Source organism: Mytilus galloprovincialis, chromosome 10 (genome assembly GCF_965363235.1).
Source record: "Mytilus galloprovincialis chromosome 10, xbMytGall1.hap1.1, whole genome shotgun sequence".
Taxonomy (NCBI): Eukaryota; Metazoa; Mollusca; class Bivalvia; order Mytilida; family Mytilidae; genus Mytilus; species Mytilus galloprovincialis.
Window position 1 is genome coordinate 18,366,621 of NC_134847.1, and position 20,649 is coordinate 18,387,269.

The 20,649-nt window shown below is 31.7% G+C and overlaps 1 protein-coding gene across 1 annotated transcript; it reads left to right on the top strand.

Moving 5' to 3' along the window:
- The first annotated feature begins 4,375 nt into the window (after positions 1-4,375).
- LOC143049963 (uncharacterized) lies at positions 4,376-16,311 on the top strand. Its single transcript, XM_076223742.1, has 4 exons — positions 4,376-4,527; positions 6,363-6,459; positions 9,013-9,140; positions 10,421-16,311. The coding sequence occupies exons 2-4, from the start codon at positions 6,417-6,419 to the stop codon at positions 10,814-10,816; spliced, it is 567 nt and encodes a 188-aa protein (XP_076079857.1). The 5' UTR covers positions 4,376-4,527; positions 6,363-6,416; the 3' UTR covers positions 10,817-16,311.
- The last annotated feature ends 4,338 nt before the right edge of the window (positions 16,312-20,649 follow it).

Sequence of the window (20,649 nt, forward strand, 5' to 3'; positions counted from 1 at the left end):
AAATACTTACATTTTCAAAGGTATATATTCAAATAAATCCCGACAAAACATTTTAAATTATGTTAAAATGAAAATAAAATAAATGTAAATTAGATCTGTTTGTGAAAATACACATTTGTGGATATATTTTATTATGTTTAAAAATGGGTGTGGAAGAACACAATGTTTTTTTGGCAATTAGTTGAATTATATCAATAATAGTTTTTCTCTAAAAACTTAAGACACTGTGCAAAGGGAGGCAAATCAAATTTTCCAAAAATAAAGTGCCGTATCGCCAGCTGATGGTGCTATATCAACAGGTGCTCAATCAGCAGGCGAGTGATCTAGACCTTACTGCTACTATGAGGTACATCAGCAACATACGTACCGGGGTACTGTTTGAATACTTTTCCCAGAGTAGACAGAGTACAAATACATGTAACGCGTCAGTATCGACGACAGCACAACATAAAACGGATATTTTTCCTATCTCTATGAATAGTTTCTTGACGAAACAATGAATAGCCAACTGAAAAAGTCAGGGAAAACGCAACAACTATCATAGCTAAACCTAAATGGACTGACTGTGACCATCAAATTCATAAGGAATTCTTCAATAAAGATCAACCAAAACTCATGCAAAAAATCAAAAGGAATCATTGAGCAAGATATAAGAAATCTAGAAAAATTGCTACATAAAGCCGGAGAAGCGGCAATCCCAAAGTATAGAAGAAAAATCAAAATCAAATCAAAAGAAAGGCGATATGGAATGAACAAATAGATAAGGCATCAAAGCTATCAAAATATGCATAAAAAGTATGGAGGCATCATGGATCACCTCAAGAAAGAAGTGAATGAGCTCAAACTCAAAATGACAGCTGCAAAGAGAATACTTCGAAAAGCACAAAGACAAGACTTATGCCTCTCAGAGAGAATCAACAGCGGGAAAAGTTATGAAAGCTTCAAATGCAGATACAAAACTTTTTTACAAGCTTATCAACATGCAAAGAAAAACACCACTTATTAACACCAAGATACTGAAACTGAATGAAAAGACTGCAGAAGATGGACCAAGCATAATGAACATCTGGCAAGAAGTAAAATCACAAAAATACTGAACTCAGAGGAAAATCAATTCGGAAAGTTTATAATAACATGGCAAAATCAAATAACAAAACGCATCCAAAACGAATGGAAAAGAACTGTCATATTCCTGACTTGGTACAGGCATTTTCAAATGTAGAAAACGGTAGATTGAACATGGTTTTATAGCTAGCTAAACCTCTCACTTGTATGACAGTCGCATCAAATTCCATTATATTGTCACCAATGCGTGAACAAAACAAACAGACACAATAGCATTTTCAACAACTAGCTACACCAACATTTTAATTAAAGGAAAATTTTGACACTGAAAAACTAGAGCTAGTAGAAATACAAAACAATATAATAGAATCCATTGAAAGGGAAAAAGGTCAAGGCATAGAGCTTGTTAATGTAAAGGAAATATAAAGCTATAGAAAAACTTAAAGCAGAAAAAGCACCCGATAAAGATGGAATTTCGGCAGAACACTACAAACATGGGATGGAGGAGCTAACTACCTTTATAGTACATTTGCTAAATTTAATCTTAACATATTTGGATGTACCAACCAATCTTCCTAAAGACAGGGATTCTAACACCAATCTTAAAGAAAGAAAAAGACAAAACATTACCATCTAGTAATAGAGGTATAACTGTAACTAAAACATTTGCAAAAATATTACAAAGTATATTATTGAAGGATAGCGTTGATTCTGTATTTAACATCATACAAAACTCCCTGCAAAGAGGCTTTACAGAAGGAGTATCATCACTATGCGCAGCATTCCTCACATCAGAAGTCAATTGAAGGAAGTAAGCAATTAAAACTGCTGATCCTAATAACTCTTGATGCAGAAAAGCATTTGACAAGCTAAACCATGAAATCCTATTCAACAAGCTGTACCATCATGGAACAAAAGGAAAACTCTGGATACTACTGAGAAACTTGTATAAAGGAATGAGCATTAAGGTTAAATGGGAAGGGCAATGTACAGAAGATGTAATGGTGCTACAAGGAATTCAACAAGGTGCAAACTATCTACGACGCTATATAAATGCTACAACAACGTCATACTGGATAGCATATTTAAAAAATTGACTTGGAGCATGTATTGGTGATATACAAGTCCCTGCACCAACATGTGCCGATGACATTGCTGTCCTGACAAATAGTACTGCAGATGCAACTAAATCTGAAGTTGTTCTATACAATGCAATAGGCTCAAACATATCAACATTGCAATTTGAAGACAATGACATCAATATAACCAATGAAACCAAAAATCTAGGTATCAATAGAAACGAGCAAAACCGTGCAAATATCTCAGAAAGAATAAGAACCGGTAGGGCAACAATATACAGCCTTCTTGGAGCTGGTTTACATGTCAGAAGGGGATTCTCACCCATGGTCGCATATAAGCTATGGAGAACATATGCAGTACCAAGAAGCATCTACGGACTTGAGGTGATGAACTTAGTTGCAAAAGAAAAAGATATGCTAGAACTGGCAGAGAGAAAATTCTCCGACAAATTCAATGTTCAAGGGCTTTCAAATAATACAGCAAATAGGGCTGTATATACCCTGGTAGGAGCAGAACCTATTGCCATCACATTAGACAAAAATCTACTTACTTTCTTCATGAATATTGTTCGAAATTCAGGAACCATAGAATGTGAAATTCTGTGACGACAAATAGCATTTTCAGACCAAAGAGGAAAAGATTTTATCAACAGAGTAGAAAAAAATCTCTATCAAAATACAATTTGAAATCTAGTAGCTACTACATAGAAAATCCACTGAATAAAATCGAATGGAAAAGACTAGTAGGAATAAAGATCAAGGAATACTGGAAAAATGAATGTCATAATGAAAAAAATACATGGAGATACAGAACAATCCATTAAATAAAGCTCACAATATATGGAAAAGTGTAAAAAAAAAACAATATATATATAGTAAAGATGTAAAGGCAGGAGAAATAAAAGCAAGAAAAAGTACTCAAACATACATATTCCAAGCCAAAAGAGCTAAGTTCGATCCGAAAGTGAACCCGATGTGTACAATCTGTGAACAGGGAAATGAAGATCTAGAACATTTTATTCTACACTGCAAAGAATTAGAGCAAATAAGATCTAAATACTGCTCAAAAATCGAACAGACAATGAATGAAATTGATACCTCAACATACAAGAAGATCATACAACAAGGGAATTTAGGGAGCTACCATTTGATTTTCATGGGGGGGCTAGGATGAAAAATTTTGTCCTGCATTTTTTTTTAGCTGTAATCTCTGTCCTGCCTTTTTATTTTTCACTCTGTTCGGTCCTGCTTTTTTTTTTTTTAGTTTATCCTGACTTTTTTTACCTAAATTGTCGTCCTGACTTTTTTTTTTGCAAGTGTCTCATCCTGCCTTTTTTTTTTACTCAAAACTCTTGTCCTGCCTATTTTTTTCAAATTTCATCCTAGCCCCCCCATAAAAATCAAATGGTAGCTCCCTTACTTCAGTTCATAATGGACTGTACTAGTAAGGACATAAACTGTTACTCAACTGTGTATGAAAACATTGAAACTCTGGCTAGAAATAAGTGTTATGAGACGCACTTGCTGCGCAAAAAAGGATATAAAAAAACCTGATCACAAGTACAGTATGAAGTAAACTTTTTAAAAATAAAATAGTTCCTTACTACTAGTATATCATCTTACTGTTTTATGACTTATAAGAATTAAAATAAATCTCGTCTTTTCAAAAGTTTTAAGAAACAGTTATAACCTAAAGAATAATGACAAGATCTGCATATAGTAAAGTAAACTGTGAAGAAAATTTATGTATATATATTATAGCTTAATTTTTTTTTTTTTTTCAAACCCCTCCCTTTTACATAAGTCTTATAAAATAACCTTTTCATTATAGATCCCAATGTATGTATAGCACTTTTAACTAACAGCTATAAGTAAGTTTAATTTGAGACCATTTGTAAATATATGCAGTTGTTACTTAACGTATTCTTACACCCTAGCACATATGAATTATTATATATTTTTTTAAAACTTTATGATGACAATCCTATGAATTAATTATGATATTTATTATTAAGTGATTATTATAACCAAATTCAGTCATCTGTATATAATTAAATATTTCCTTATGTTTTAAGGTGTATATATATAGTTGCTAAAATTATACCCTTTCGGTAGTGCTCCACAATTAATGGAGGAATATACAAGAAACTGAAACTGAATGGAAGTCGCTTCTCTCCCCATCTCTCATTAAGCCCTTAAATTAGAAAACAGACTAGACACAACAAAGAAGCTGTGATCGTACAATGTATTTTAAAGTAATAAACTGTATTATTACTTTCCTGATTAAACACTGATATACCCTATTCCAAAAGAAGTATAAAGTAGAATTGATGGGTCTTTGAAGCCGAAATTCGGCGATTCACTGGAATCACTCATTCAGCAGGTATGAGTTTCACTTATAAATAAATTAGTAAAAACACACAGAATGCTAATATTATGCGTATTGACTATTGTATTGTAAAGGGTTGTTTATTTTTATGTAATAAGGAAAGAAATATTTAGTTTTGAACATTACAATTTGTGTCCAGTGGAAAATACATTTAACTTGAAGCAGGGGTTTGTTACAATTTGCCGTGTTTACTATCCATAGGAACCCTACATGTACGTGATATTTTGGGGGTTCGTATGGATAGTAAACCCAGCAAATTGTAACAAACCCCTGTTCCTGGAAGTTGGAACCTTTATAACCACGTCCATTACAGTTCCTTTACCCCTGATAAACATTTGTTTTAGTACCTTTTTGCTCTAGAACACTTCACCCTAATAACTGTTCACCCTGGGTATGCTCTAACTGATCTATATTTAAGTATTGTACTATCATGACTATTGTTGTTTAATGTCAGCAGGCCTCGACAATAACGCTTGTGCGATTGTCTGGTACTAGAGGGAAAAAAGGTCGGACAAGTAAAAGCTGTATCAAGCTTGTCAGTCGGGACAAGTACATTATTATTCTGCAGAAAATAAATTTAATCCATCTTTGATGAACAAAGAAATTATAAACCAAAAAAAAAAGAAAACAAATATTAATTTGACATGTTTCAGTATTCTGTTTATTCAAATGCAAAACCTTTTTCTTCAACATGTTTACCATGTAAACTACATTGTAGCTTGCAATCGATAATTTTAAACTGGTTTTTGTCAGGTACTTTTTAACAGGTAAAAGGTATTTTATTATGGAAACCAGTCTTACTGATCCTAATCAATGATGCGCTTTGTAGATAATGTAACTTTACAGGACAGTTCATCACCTCAAAGATTCAGCTCCAAGTTTTTAATACATGTAGACATTTTGGCACCGTAGGAGACATATTTAGTAGACATGATTGATAGACAGTTTGACAAGGCAGGAGACCAAGACTAATCAGTACCACATTTTGCTATCTTATTCTGGTAATTTTTTCACAACAAATTTTTTTTTATTTACCATAAAATTCACTAAATCATATTTGATCAATCATAAGTAGAAAAAAAACCAATAATTGCAATATGGTGACCTATAGTTGTTAATTTCTGTGTCATTTGGTCTCTTGCAGAGGGTTGTCTCATTGGCAATCAGACATTATAATGGCTTATCTTCTTCTTTTTATTGATTGCATTTGAATAAACTTTTTTCAACTTAAAAAAACCCAACAGAATACAAATCCAATGAGTGTACAGGCCTATCAGATGGTGCTTCATGTTTAGATTCTGATGAGACTGGCATTGATGAAAACTAGAACATAATTCCTGTGACATGACTAGTTTCGCAGTTGTACTTGAAAAGAAATACATCAAATTCTGTTATATTGTTTAAATTCGTTTTGCTCCTTTAATCAACTAAAAAAAAGGTTATTTTTAATAGATTTTTTTTTGGACAAGTAACAATTTCATTCGGACAAGTAAATTTTGCCTTTTGCATGTTGCGCAATCATTTTCTTTGTTGAATATTATTTAATGAGATGAAACATTGAACTTTAATAAATAAAATGATGAGCTAACCTGAGGAAAATTGTTAAAGGCATGTTTTTACATCTCAAACTTGAAAGTTTTTGTGGGATTGTTGGCAGGTATGCATACAGGCAATTGTCTAAGAAAAAAACTCCAACTTAGCTTAATATAACACATGTTAAGGTATATAGGATGGTTTTTTCTAAGACAAGTAACCAGTGAACTGACATATATGTTATTTCAACACAATTCATAACATTTACAAATTGCATATATATTGTCTAATTTTAGGATGTTAAGATGATGATGCTAACCAGATTTTAGTCTAACATTGTGACTGAACCAATGAATGGGACTACCAATACTACAGATACAGACACAAGTGATGGTATAATGAAAAATTTGAACATTATATAGCATACATATGCACAGTCATAATTACAGTATTTTATTAAAGATGTTTATTATGTCTATCCATTATAATCCATAATGGTGACCATTATTCTCACTAACACTATTGTATGTGTAGGCACATGATGAATGATTGAATGTGAATTCTGAATGATGTTTGTGCATCATAGGGCTGCACTATATTCAGACATTTCTCAATTTAGATCAGGGGTTGCAATGATGCTTGTCCTCTTGCTATTTGATCTCTTCTCAAATTAGTTTTAGTCTTTTATTATTCATCAGTACATGTATATAAACCAAGTGACACAAGAGACCAAGTGACACAGAAATTTACAACTATAGGTCACTGTACAGCCTTCAACAAAGAGCAACACCCATACGGAATTGTCAGCTTTAAAAGGCCCTGAAATGACAATGTAAAACGTTTCAAACGAGAAAACTAACAACCTAATTTATGTACAAAAATATAAATGAAAAACGAATGTGTAACACATAAACAAATGACAACCACTGAATTACAGGCTCCTGAATTATGACAGGCACATACATACAGAATCATTAGAATGTGGTGGGTAAAACATGTTAGCAGGATCTGAACCCTCCCCAAACCTGGGACAGTGGTGTTACAGTACAACAAATCTATAGTTTGTATTCTTTTAGGTAAAGATTGCATGAAATGCAATCAAAACCTTGTGGGACTGACTTGATATCTAAATTTTCCAAGGCTTATAATTATCACTACCTTTTTTCATTCAAAATATATTGCATTGATAAAAACATCCTATACATCCTATCCATGAACATTTCAAGAATTTTATGGATGTAATATATGCTCAGATATTAAAGACACATAAATATTGATACACTTGTCAAGAAAATTACATAACTTTTGAAAGATGCAGGTATCTAATACCTGTTTTAAAAGTAGAATGATGTCATTGTTAACATCATACTAAAGGAAATTGGAATTATCTTCCTTTGTCTAGAAATGCTGTTAAATCAACTACAACCAATTTAATAATTGATTTTACTTCCCACTGATAAATTTAAGCAATATCTACCTCTTAGTGCTTTCAGGCACTTTGATTGGATATTTTTGTTGAGTAGCAAAGTTCACATAAAAGTTAAGTTTCTGAAAAACTTCCATAGGAAAATTTTCTTTTACCTTATCTTGTGACTTTAAGATTGGACTCCTTATCATTTTACTCATAAATGGAAGCTCATTTAGTCCCTTGGTGCAATAACAAACGTATGTGTATGCCATGTATGCTAACAAGATCTATTTTGTTCATTTAGACAGTTAAATTTTAATTTGATTTAAATCTTGCATGTAATATACCATATATATAGTTCTATTCATTGTAGTTTAATCAATGTTTTACATTTATCTTTTAATCAGGAGTCGGTCTTTGGCACTGTATGATATTCCTAATCCTAGACCATGCTCCTTCCTTTTAATACCACCTCAAAAATTGAAAATTTTTTGGTCATATATTGGTATGACGTTGTCATCCTCGTCGTCCCAAGACATTTGGTTTCGCACTATAATTTTAGTATAAGTAAAAAGAAATCTATGAAATTTTAACACAAGGTTTATGACCACAAAAGGAAGGTTGGGAGTGATTTTGGGAGTTTTGGTCCCAGCAGTTAAGGAATTAGGTGTCAAAAAGGGCCCAAATAAGCATTTTTCTTGGTTTTTACACAAATAACTTTAGTATAAGTAAACAGAATTCTATGAAATTTTAACATAAGGTTTATGACCACAAAAGGAAGGTTGGGAATGAATTTGGGAGTTTTGGTCCCAACAGTTTAGGAATTAGTGGCCAAAAAAAAGGTCCCAAATAAGCATTTTTCTTGGTTTTTGTACAATACCTTTAGTATAAGTAAATAGAAATCTATGAAATTTTAACACAAGGTTTATGACCACAAAAGGAAGGTTGGGATTGATTTGGGGAGTTTTAGTCCAAACAGTTTAGGAATTAGGAGCCAAAAGGGTCCAAAATTAAACTTTGTTTGATTTCATCAAAAAATTAATTATTAGGGTTCTTTGATATGCCAAATCTTTCCGTGTATTTAGATTTTTAATTTTTGGTCCTGTTTTCAAATTGGTCCACATTGAGGTCTAAAGCATGTAAAATTAAACATTATTTGATTTCATCAAAAATTGAATTCTTGGGGTTCTATGATATGCTGAATCCAACCATGTATTTAGATATTGGATATTGGACCATAAAAGGTAAATGTCCGATTTAAAATTTTTAAGTTTTTAAGTTTAAGTTCATTCTGTGTCAGAAACCTATGTTGTGTCAACTATTTAATCACAATCCAAATTCAGAATTCAGAGCTGTATAAAGCTGAAATGTTGTGTCCATACTTGCCCCAACTGTTCAGGGTTCGACCTCTGCATTTATAGTATAAATTTGTGCCCTGCAGAGCATCTGTTTGTTTGATGAATCTTTGTTTCTGCTGTCTTAACAAGTTTTGCTTTTTTTATTTTCCTATTCAATTTTTGTTTCCACTTTGTTTCAAGGTTTAACTGGTGGCAGTCTGTTCCTAGTTGTTCTCTCTGCTACCTCTGCCTGGTGTGTGTTCATCATGTGTATTGTTTGTTGTTCAGAATACCGTGGCTACCAAAGAAGAGGAAGAGGTCGTAATTACGTAAGTTTTATTTTCTACTTCCAGGCTTGGATGCTGGTCAAACATTCGTAATTATATTTTTTGCCACATCCGCTTGGTTTGGCTTCCTCTTCTTCTTAATTTGCTCCATTGAATATTCAAAGTACAAGGACAGAGGAGACAAAACACAGAATGTAAGTTTCTGATTAACATTCCAGTTACCATGGTTACTAATTATCTTTAATCAACTTATGCCCATTAGTCACTTCTGTATAACATTTTTAACCTAGATAATATAATATAAATCAGTAGTTGTAATCACATGTAACTCATTTTAGGCTGAAGGCTTTGACATCAACAACCCTGACTTACTTAATCACCACACTAATGCATACAATGCCCTTGAACCTCCAATCAAATAGGCTCATAAAGCTGCCATACTGTCAGGTAGACCAAACACTCTGTACCAGCAACAACATTGCAGTCAAAGCAAGATGAAAGCAAAAGACAGGCAGATCTATATCTGAAGTTTGGCTTTTAAACGATGGAGCTTTATGATACCAAATAACCCCTATGAGACGTAATGGCTGAGGGCCTGTACTTTTATACATGTACATAAAAAATATATATACAATAAACTAAAGTTTGAAAATTATTTTCTCCACTTGTACATGGTAACATTGAACACTGAATGTTATCTGTCAGAATCATTCCCTCTGTATGACTCTAACATTATCAATCTTACCTCAGTGTGATCTATAAAAACTTTGAAAACATCTTACTTGAGTTTGCTTGAAAATGACCCTGTGACTTAAGGCAATATCTAAATGAGACCTTGTGATCATGACCTACTTGAGCCACAGGTGTCTGGCTAAGATTTGTTTTTTTAATATACTTTTATAAATATAGATTCCTCTTTGGTTGGATATTAAAAAGGAGGACTGACTCAATTAAATACTGTAGTACTATGATATGATCAAAATCAAAGTTCTCAGATTATTTTTTTTCTACACCATAATATAACACAAGGTACTTAACTCGCATTTCGCATTTTGTGAAAATGTCACCCTGTCACATAATTTTCTTATATATATGCCAATTTCTAGGTTGTCAACCCCACTAAAACTTGTTATGCCGTTTTGGGGTTTGAGCGTTCCTGATAAAGTTAAATGAAAAATAAATCTTTTTGATGCATCTTATTGATAAAGTCTTGACCTGCCAGAATATATTGATTTAGAATGAATACAAATTATTTTGATTTGCTTGGTTTGCAAATTTATTATGTTTTCTAGTATGGAGTAAAGCTGTTCTTTATTTTACAGAACGCCAGAAGAAATGCTGCACCAGTTGAAGCAAAATCATATACAGAAAGAAAAGAAGAATTATCAATGGGAGTGGCAGCATTGTCTAACATCCAACAAGAACTGTCAACGATTTCCCCTTCAGATGAAGTGACAGACTCATCAGTAGAAAGAAAAGACGACAAGGCAGACATATTTCATGATCAAGATGACTTCCATGAAAATAATTGTACTCTGGATTTTCCCACTCCTAAAAATAGAAAAACAATACTTCCTCCTATAAATGTTGGGACCATTATAAATGTGGAGAGTAGATGTCATTCAGATACTAATTCACCCTCCAAGGAAACGCTGCTGGAAATTTCTCCCAAAAAACACAAAAACTCACAGATGACACCAGTTATTGTTCATTCTTAAAGCTTAGTCTGTGATATATTCAAGTCATAGAATTAGGCAATATTATTTTTATAGTGATATTTTTACACAAATTAGTGATTTATTTTGCTTTGCTAAGTTATTGCTCTTTTATATTAAGTACTTCTTAAGGGGGCTCGGGGGTCTAAATATTTTTTTTATTTAATATAAGATTTCACTAATTCTTTCTATAAATGAACTTTATCTTATACCTGATAGAAAAATAAAATAAAAAAGAGGGGTCACCTATCATTTACTCTCACAATCTGCCTTTGAAAGAAGCATACATTTTTGTAAAGGTACTTTTTTTCTGTTGAACTAATAGGAGAAAAATAGGTAATATCAAAATAAAAAAAGAACCTAACTACAGAAATTGCTTTAATTTTACAATTATTTAGTTTATGTATTGCTTATTTGAAAACAATAATAAAAAATATAGGTCACCGATGAGTAGAAAAAGATATTTCAATTCTAATGCCAAAAAATAGCATTTTTGCACCAAAGGAAGATAATTTGGAGCTTTTTCAATGAGATAAACATTTTAAAAGTCATCTGGGGCCAAACCGAATCGATTTTTTGGGTTTTGTTTGTATCATATCATAAAGTAATAACTAATAGTGTAATAGATAAAATTTGTTATTATGTTTTGCTGAAATTTTTGTACCCGCAAGCCTCCTTAAGATATGTTTCCTCCCCTTGATTACTGCTGCTCAAAATGTTGTGTGCATCATTTTTTGTTCCTACTTTAGATATAAAACTTCTATGAATTTTAAGAAAGATATTATTTCAAACTATTTTGTATAATCAAATGTTTGGTGCATGTTCATGCAATAATCAAAATACAATGGACATTGTTTATTTTTTTTTATATATGTTGTTAAAGGGGCACTTGCTGTCAAATTCATGTTCACAGATTTGACTCAACTTCTCATATTAGATTTACAACAATTGGCTCAATAATATGTAGCTTCTTTTTGTGTGTATTGTAGTCTAGAAGCCATCTTATTAACTATCAAGATGACCCCGAAAACAACCAACGGTCACATAACACAATATAAACATAAACTTTAATTTAAATAAATATATTGCAATACCAAATTTCTATTGACAGTTTCAGTTGAGATCCACTGGATGTTACAATATCTTATTATCAAAGACACTTTACAAACTATATATCTCAATAGTGAAAAGTAAATTATTGTTTTGTATTCAGAAAATAGATGTATGTCCCAATATAAAAATTAGGAATTGTTGCTGCAAAAAGATCTAGAACCTTGAATATGACTTTGCTCCTATATTGATAAAGTTTTATATTATGAACTTTTATTGGAAGCTTTCGTTATGTTATTTTGATGAATACTTATTTTTTTCATATATAATCAATTAAAAATGATGAAAGAAAAATTAACCTTGAAAACTGCTTGTGAAAATTTGCTCAAGAAAGTATGGTGTAATTGTGTAGAGATTTTTTTTTCTGTGTTAAATCATCATTATACATGTATTTTGAACACAAAAGTTCACTTGCCTGTGAATCAATAGAAAATTAAAGTTAAGCAGATAATATTTAAACAATATTTACTATGTAAATCTTTATAAAAAAATAAAATCAAAAGACAAAGTATCTGTGATAATCCTTAAAATGACATAAACATTGAATTACATTTAAAGATAGTACGTTTTGCTATACATGTATATGTTTTAAAATATTAACCATATAAAATTAATTTTCTAGTTGTGGATAACCTGAATAACTAGTTGTGGTATGTTGTTGATGAGACAACTATCCACCAGAGACCAAATGATGTTAATGTTAATTCGCAGTTACTTGTTTCCCAATCCACTATATATATATGTGTAAAACTAGGTGTTGTCAGTTTGTTTGACCAAAATTTTACGATTGATATTTACATGAAAAACCCATGTTTCCAGAGTTAATAATAATACCTTTATATTTATTTCATCAATTATTGTACTTTCATAATCATAAATTAGCAACCTCCTTAGAACATGGTTACAATGTTATATGTCTGGCTAAATTATTACACTAACTGAGAGAAAAAATATTTAAATCTATATCATTGTATATTAGAGACCTACTGCAAAACCATGTGCCATAAAATTTCTTTAAAAGAGGGACGAAAGATACCAAAGGGACAGTCAAACTCATAAATCTAAAACAAACTGACAACTCCATGGCTAAAAATGAAAAAGACAAACAGAAAAACAATAGTACACACGACACAACATAGAAAACTAAAGAATAAACAACACGAACCCCACCAAAAACAAGGGGTGATCTCAGGTGCTCCGGATGGGTAAGCAGATCCTGCTCCACATGTGGCACCCGTCGTGTTGCTTATGTGATTACAAATCCGGTAAATAGTCTAATTCGATAGGTCATATTCATTAAAGGGAAGGGGATTGTAGTTACGACGTAAGGAACATATCCGATATCATTTGTGAAACGGTTATTCCATAACGGTCAACCAACTCGTGATGGCGTCCGTAAAATTTACGAAGGGATGATTTAACTGACCATTATACATGTTATAGCACCAAAAGTATTTACACCAAAATTGTATGTATTTGAATTTTTATTATGCTACTATTAAGAGTATAACTTGATTGGTAACTGTTGGTTGTAAGAAGCTGGAATTTTCAAACATGTAGATCATATGTTTGGTTTGTAGAGGGAAATTGAAAGTCAGCATTTTTAAAATACACTCATGACAATATTTTTTGAAAAAAAGACAAAATGGAATGTCATTTCAGATTGTATTGATAGATGGAGAGAATAAGGTACTGACCCTTAATATGGCAATTTTCCATCAATAATGCCCAACCCATTTCATTTTTGTTTTGGTTAATTTAGACTAAAAGAAAAAAATATATAAATGGCTGTACAAAATATTTTTCGAAATTATCACTTTTTTTTTTTAGTTTTATAGTAAGTGCAACGTTTAGTGTTTAAATACTGTTTCATGTGCACTTGACTGATCAGTGAATCAGTTCTTCACCAATTAATGATTTAATTTTACAAATTGTATTTAATGTAGTCGCACTTGACGATTGATTTGTTTTATTTACATATTTTTATATATCTACATATATTAGTCTGTCCCTCATTTTACCTCCCTTGTTGTTTAGATGATTGTTAGTTATTTTTATTAGATCAATAATGTTTTATGTTGTTGTGTTGCAGCCTCATATCTCCTTATATTAATGTTCATTTGTTATTGATTAATAAGGTTAAGTGTAAGTTTTCCTTCTGATTTGTGCTTGTTTTGATTTCTAAAGATGAGGATTTGCAATTGATAAATACCAATTTTTTATTGTTTATTTGTTTAAGGTGGCACCTAACACTACAGGGAGATAACTCTGTAAAATCAACTAAACGTTTTAATTACATTGTGTTTGTTAAGGGAATATTAAGCTTCTCAATGATCAAAATTGGTGTTTGCCAATCTGCTATATAACCAGTGTATTTTTTCTCATAAAATGGTTGGTTCAAAATATTTGAAATTTATATGTTTTGGTTAAATGGTCAAAGTAAATACTTTGTCAAAATTTTATGAAAATTAAACTAGCCAAATTAATTTTAGTGAAAATGTTGGGTACCACCTTAATTGGAAAAAATATTAGATGATTCATGCAGTCAGACCTTTAGCAAACATCTAAATTCTTGTATTGTAATAATCTAGACTTGTAATTTCTGAATATAAGAGAACATGCTATCAAATATAGAGTATGTATTGAATCAATCCATTTATTCATTTATTAGACGACTAACTATATAGCTACCTGCCAAAATCTAAAACATGTTTTTTGACCCTACCTATTAGAAAACCTATCATACTTATCTTTATTATATTGAAAAAGAAAAAGGGTTACTAAAATTTCTATATAAGAATTCTGCCTAAAAAATATCATGTATTTTATCATAAACATACTTTTAGATATGTGACCTAATATGAAATCCTTTGTTAGCTTTGCCTTGTACACACATATCATACTAACACTTGATTCTGGATGATTCACATCATTGAAACCAAGATTATGAACCAATACCAAAACATTGATTCTAAGTCCATAAAAGTTGTTTAGTGTATTTCTGACAAAGTTTGGAACTTATAGTAATATTTCACCTTGAATGTTCTTAAAACTTCGTTCTTTCTTTTTCAAAACATATAGAAGTCTACTTTTATCCATTAAATAAATATACAATGGCCTTTATTATTGTTATGAATAATGTTTTTGATTTATTTTCAGTATTAAATGTTGGAGATTTCATTTTGAAGTGCTTTTAATTTATTATTAACTAAACCGTTTCTTTTTAAAGTTTTGTTAAGCTTTTTTTTGTTTTTATTTTTCTTGTATACATGTTTTGTATGATAAAAGTATCAAAAGTCCCCTTCATTAAGAAAATCAAACTGTAGTATAAACCTATCAAAATATTTCTTCCAATTTTGAAAATAGACTAGGCTTGAATATATTAGTTTGTATTTTTTTATATTGTATCTCACATATTTGCATAATATGGAATTCATAAGAAATATTTGAAAATCTTTCCTTGTAATATTGACATATGAGCTTTAAAAAGACAGCCAAACAACAAATGGAAGTTTTTAACGACCTTGACTGGCTATATAGCCCTTGCACAGTCGGTTAAGACAGCTAATTAAGTGCAACATGTCTTATATACAAGGGGCCCCTGTGGTCGATTGGTCTAAGTAGTTACTACTGTAATCACTTACCCTTCAACACTGAAGTAGTGAGTTTGAACCTTGATGGTGCAGGTGCACTTGACTCCAACCTTAAATGACTAGGATTGTCAGTTTTCCTAGTGTTTTTCTAAGGCTTCCTCCACCAATAAAAACTGGTTGCCACTAAATAGCACAATAAGCGGTGCTTAAAAGTGGCGTTAAAACACAAAAAAAATTAAAAATCAAAATCTTATTTGCCAAAAAGATAATTTACCATCTTTTGCATACAAAAAATGGCATGGCAAATATTTTAATAAAAGCTAAATTTCAAATATCTATGTATTGAGTAAAATATCTCTTTCATACAAAAAAGAATTTGGCAAATATTTTGTCAAAGCATAAATTATCAGATTATCTCTATATTGACTTCTTATGTCATAATTGAGACAGAATAAATTACATTCCTTCAACTAAATGACCAGTACAAAACCATTTTTTTCATTTATGTTATATATCAATAAGCATATACCCTTTGTTTACAAAACTGATACATATGTTTGTTAGATAAAACTTATGAGCAATAGGAAAGCTTTTCTATTTGTTTGTAATGTATATATCTTCATGAATATCTAATGTGTTCAACTTTTCTGCTGCACTGTCTTGTTATGAAAATTGTACTAGTCAGTATTGTTAAGGTTAATGATATTATATTTTATTATAAAACACATGGTTATCGCTTCTTGATATAGTTATTATATTAACGGCTTTATTGAATAAAGTAAAGTATATGTTCATTGTTTGTCTGCATAAATGTATATTTATATAAATATAAGATGATGAGGTATGAGTGCCAATGAGACAACTCTCCATCCAAGTCACAATTTGTAAAAGAAACCCTTTATAGGTCAAGATACGTTTTGTATGGCATCGTATGGTTCAGTTATGTTTCTTTCTGCAAATGGATGATATATTTCAAGAAGATACATTGTTTATGTATTGATTATCCAAGTCTAATCAATGCAAAACATCCCTTTAGTGATCTTTAGTTGGAATGCTCTTTTAGGAGGATTGTTGTAAACAAACACGTATTGTGCAGCTTAACACTTTAATCAATTATTTTGTCAGGTAGAATTATGAAGTTTTGATAGCCAACATTGGCCTGTCCTACACAAGATTTTTACTATCTTGGAACTGAACAAAAGTTGACCTAAAGATCGATACTGTATGAAGTTGTATACTTTCTATGTAATTGATCAGGTCTATTTGAAGGTGAGGTGACATACTGATTGCAATTCGTCAGCTGTGGAGTCGTGAACTCTGTGCAAAACCTGTTATTTTAGAGGGAAGATGACATGGAGGCTTCATACCTTGTATACTGATGCATTATAGGGTGAAGTTTCTATCTGCCATATGTCCATTATTCTTGACCTCATTTTAATTTCTTAATGTCTGCTTAAAACATGTATATTTTTTGTCTCGCATCGATGAATTTTAAAAGCGAGACTAAGGCATGCTTTCCAATCAGCTTCGGTGTCATCAACAATGTACTAACTTGTGAGTAGGTTCAAGTTTAGTGTGAAGCAATGGTCAATGGTATTTTGTATTCAATAGGAATAGCATTATCACACCAAATTTCCATGGAAATTCTTTACCTCAGTCATGGTCTAGGAACTTTGAAACTTTTTCTTAGTTACAAAGAAAAAAAATACAGGATATAGGATGTCCATCCATGACACAAAGTAAGTGCATGGACAACAAAAAAACAAAGAAAATACGAGGAAACCGCTCTTTTATTGCTGTTCTTAGTCGCAAAGTCACAGTGATGCTCTCAACGCAGAGCAAAAAAATATCACCTCAGTGTAAGTTTAAGACGGCTCAATTGCACAGGTTTTAGAAGATTATTTGCAAAATGATTCGGATGGACTTTGTCATATGTATCATCCATCACCAAAACAGGACCGGTAAAAAAAGAACATACTAGAAATTGGTAAATATTGAAATCAAACTAGTTCGTACGCAAAGTGTATATTTAAAACTATGTAGAATAGGTTTTAGTTATAAAGGTATTAAATGAAAGGTAAAGGACTTTTGATCCACATGTGGAGCAGGATCTGCTTACCCTTCCGGAGCACCTGATATCACCCCAAGTTTTTGGTTGTGTTCTAATTGCTTCATCTTTAGTTTTCTATTTTGTGTCTTCTGTACTATTATTTTTCTGTTTGTCTTTTTTATTTTTAGCCATGGCGTTGTCAGTTTATTTTTTATCTATGAGTTTGACTCTCCCTTTGGTATCTTTCGTCCCTCTTTTATTGAAAACGTATTGACTGCCAATTTTGAATAATGTATTTATAAGTAAGTGCATTCGAAAATTGAGTGCTTTTTTTGCCTGATTGCTTGTTTCCCAGTTTTTAAGATATGAAGTACATGGTATGTTGAATCTGAAATTCAAGGATAATTAAACCATTATATTCTGATGTATATATCAATGTATGTATTACGGTATATTAATCCCGTCTCCATAAAATGTTTGGTAGTGAAAAGTGTCTGTAATTGTTAGTTGTAAATATATTTTCTCATTATAACGTTTGTAAATAGTTGGCCCCTCACCTTCAGTCATGGTTAATTGAATTGACTCATTTGCATCATTTGCCTAGTTTACAGGTTTAGACATTGCCATTTGAATTTCAACGGTTGCGTTTGATATTCAACAAAATTACAAAAGCAGTGTCAATAATTTATTTTATTGTGTGACGTCATCACTTATTTTTGGGTGACATGATAACCATATTTGGTATATAGGTGTCTTACGTGTAAAGCCTCCATACCCGTCAGACAGGATTCATATGATTTCGAACTCATTTCATGGATTAGTGATCAAGGTTTAAGTTATATGATAAGGTCTATAACTCGTATACTATAAGCAGTAACTCACCTAAATGTGGCAAATGGAATGATTATATGGTGTGTATTTTCGTCTCGCATGTAATGATAATAAAGTGTACATATCTATCTGGATTAGTTAATATTGTAACGTTTGTGGGTCATCGTAAATTCCCCTTTTTCTATTTTTAGATACTATATATAACTATAGTTGTCCGGTCACTTTTTCGCGGGGATCGTTTATCTCGTGCTTGAACTCAATGTCCAGACTTGGATATTTAAACCTCGTCAGGGCAGTATTTCTTTAGATTGGGGAAAACTTTCGTACTGGTAAGTTGTACTTTAAATTTCAATTTATTTTGTATTTCGATGTTTGACTTAAATATTTATTTCTTTACATTTGATATATTTCTTTTCGGTCTCGTAGTCAAACAGTTCTAAAATGTTAAATTTACGTTCCGTTCCAGAATAAATAGAGGGAATTGTACACTAGCTTGATATTTTATGATTTCGGGTTTATAAAGAGATGGGTTTCATTTTGATAGCGATATTTAGACAGAGGGTTAATCCGAGGGATATTTTGGAGTAACGGTCGTCAATCTACGGGATTGTTCGTGCCTAATTACTCTGAAATAGAATTTTGTATTATCGCATGTTTTGGTTTTGGATCTTGAACTGGTCAATTTTATTGAAAAACGTTTTTCAAACATTGCTCTGGTTGGATTGAAAACTAAACGGGAAATGCGATGGTTTTTTTTTTTACTGGATCGATTTTTGTTCCCTAGTCAGAGAATAATGAGATTCATGTTCTAGTCTAACAAAGTCGATGGGAACCAGTGGGTATAATTATTTTGTCTCGGAAGGATGACGTCACAACTTGATTGATTGGATTATAATTTAGTTAAAAACGAATAGTGTACAGCTCTCAATATTTAAAGTAAACGGACACCTCAAAATTCTAGTACTTTATTTTATTCAATTAGATAGCACTAAGGCCAAACGCTTCTTTGAAATGGTTAACTTGTATGGGTATTTTTCACCGCATTGTTTGTCCAAAAAGGGGAAGTTCGAAAGTGTATTGAAATTCTAAATTGATATTTTTGCCCTGGAGATACCGCGATATGATTTATGTATTTATGTTGTCTTTGTCTATTAAATATGAAACTGTTTTATGAATTTTGGTCATTTGTTATATGAGCAAATACATTGCTTGGCAAATCGTCATCACTGGTCATTTTTAGGTTTCTTATTCCTGTCATTATTGAATTTACTGTTTCGTTGTATTGTCAGTATGCTGTCAGAAGTCCTGGAGCGAAAGCACAGGCCGAACCCTCTCTACCAGTAACGTAAATGGATGAGCTAGCAGGGTATAATGTCATGAGACAGATTATGAATGAATAATACGTTTACACACGAAAACCCATTTACGTTGCATTGGCGCCCACGTAGGGACCCCAGCTTTACTTGAGTCCCCCCCGATTTGCTAGCTTTAGAACCTTTCATTTCATTTTCGAACTTCCGCACCTAATTACTTTGATTTTATTCTAATCTCGAGAAAATTGGTAGCGACAGTGGAAGGCTGAGCTTGTAATATAAATTGTAGATTCAGATTTTTCACCGGCTGTGTAACATAATGTTGTTATCATTCATTTCATGTTCATAAATAGAAAATATAAAAAAAAGTTTATTTCGTTTTTTACCTTGCCGACAGTGTATGTATTTGTCGTGCCTCCTTATCTGCGAAGTATAACTATAGTCGAACGATTATATTGGTGGATTTATTTCTATGAACAATCTGTATGTTGAAAGTTTGATTCTGACTCCTGACCCAGGTCAGAACCTACGCTTGTGAATAATATTCTTGACTGCAGCAAGGATGCGTTATGCTGAAGAACTATTTTATATATGTGCGGAATAACGGAATTTGGACTATTTACAGTCATTGTGTGTCATGAACTGATACTTCGTTAAGATAAGGGGTACGAAACCTTTGTTTTTGTATGTTGGCAAATTTGATTATTGTGGATTGTTTTTATAAAAAGTCATATTCATTGATAGGTTGTTTTATGTTGTAAATTTACGTATTAGTTATTTTTTTTTTACAAGTCCGTGCATAGACTTGTTGTGAATAAGGGATTGTTTTCTACACAGTCGGTGCCTTCATACTCGAATATATCTATTATATATTATTTGCTATTAAGGGGTTTAGTATACGTTTTTTCAGGGTTATTCTATTTATTCAGATGTTCATTT

What these genes read in the sequence shown, in the direction of transcription:
- LOC143049963 (XM_076223742.1), top strand. Translation starts at nt 6,417, where the DNA reads ATGAATGGGACTACCAATACTACAGATACAGACACAAGTGATG. An exon ending in AGATACAGACACAAGTGATG is followed by an intron (nt 6,460 to 9,012) that starts GTATAATGAAAA and finishes CTTTGTTTCAAG; the next exon opens with GTTTAACTGGTGGCAGTCTG. An exon ending in GAGGAAGAGGTCGTAATTAC is followed by an intron (nt 9,141 to 10,420) that starts GTAAGTTTTATT and finishes TTTATTTTACAG; the next exon opens with AACGCCAGAAGAAATGCTGC.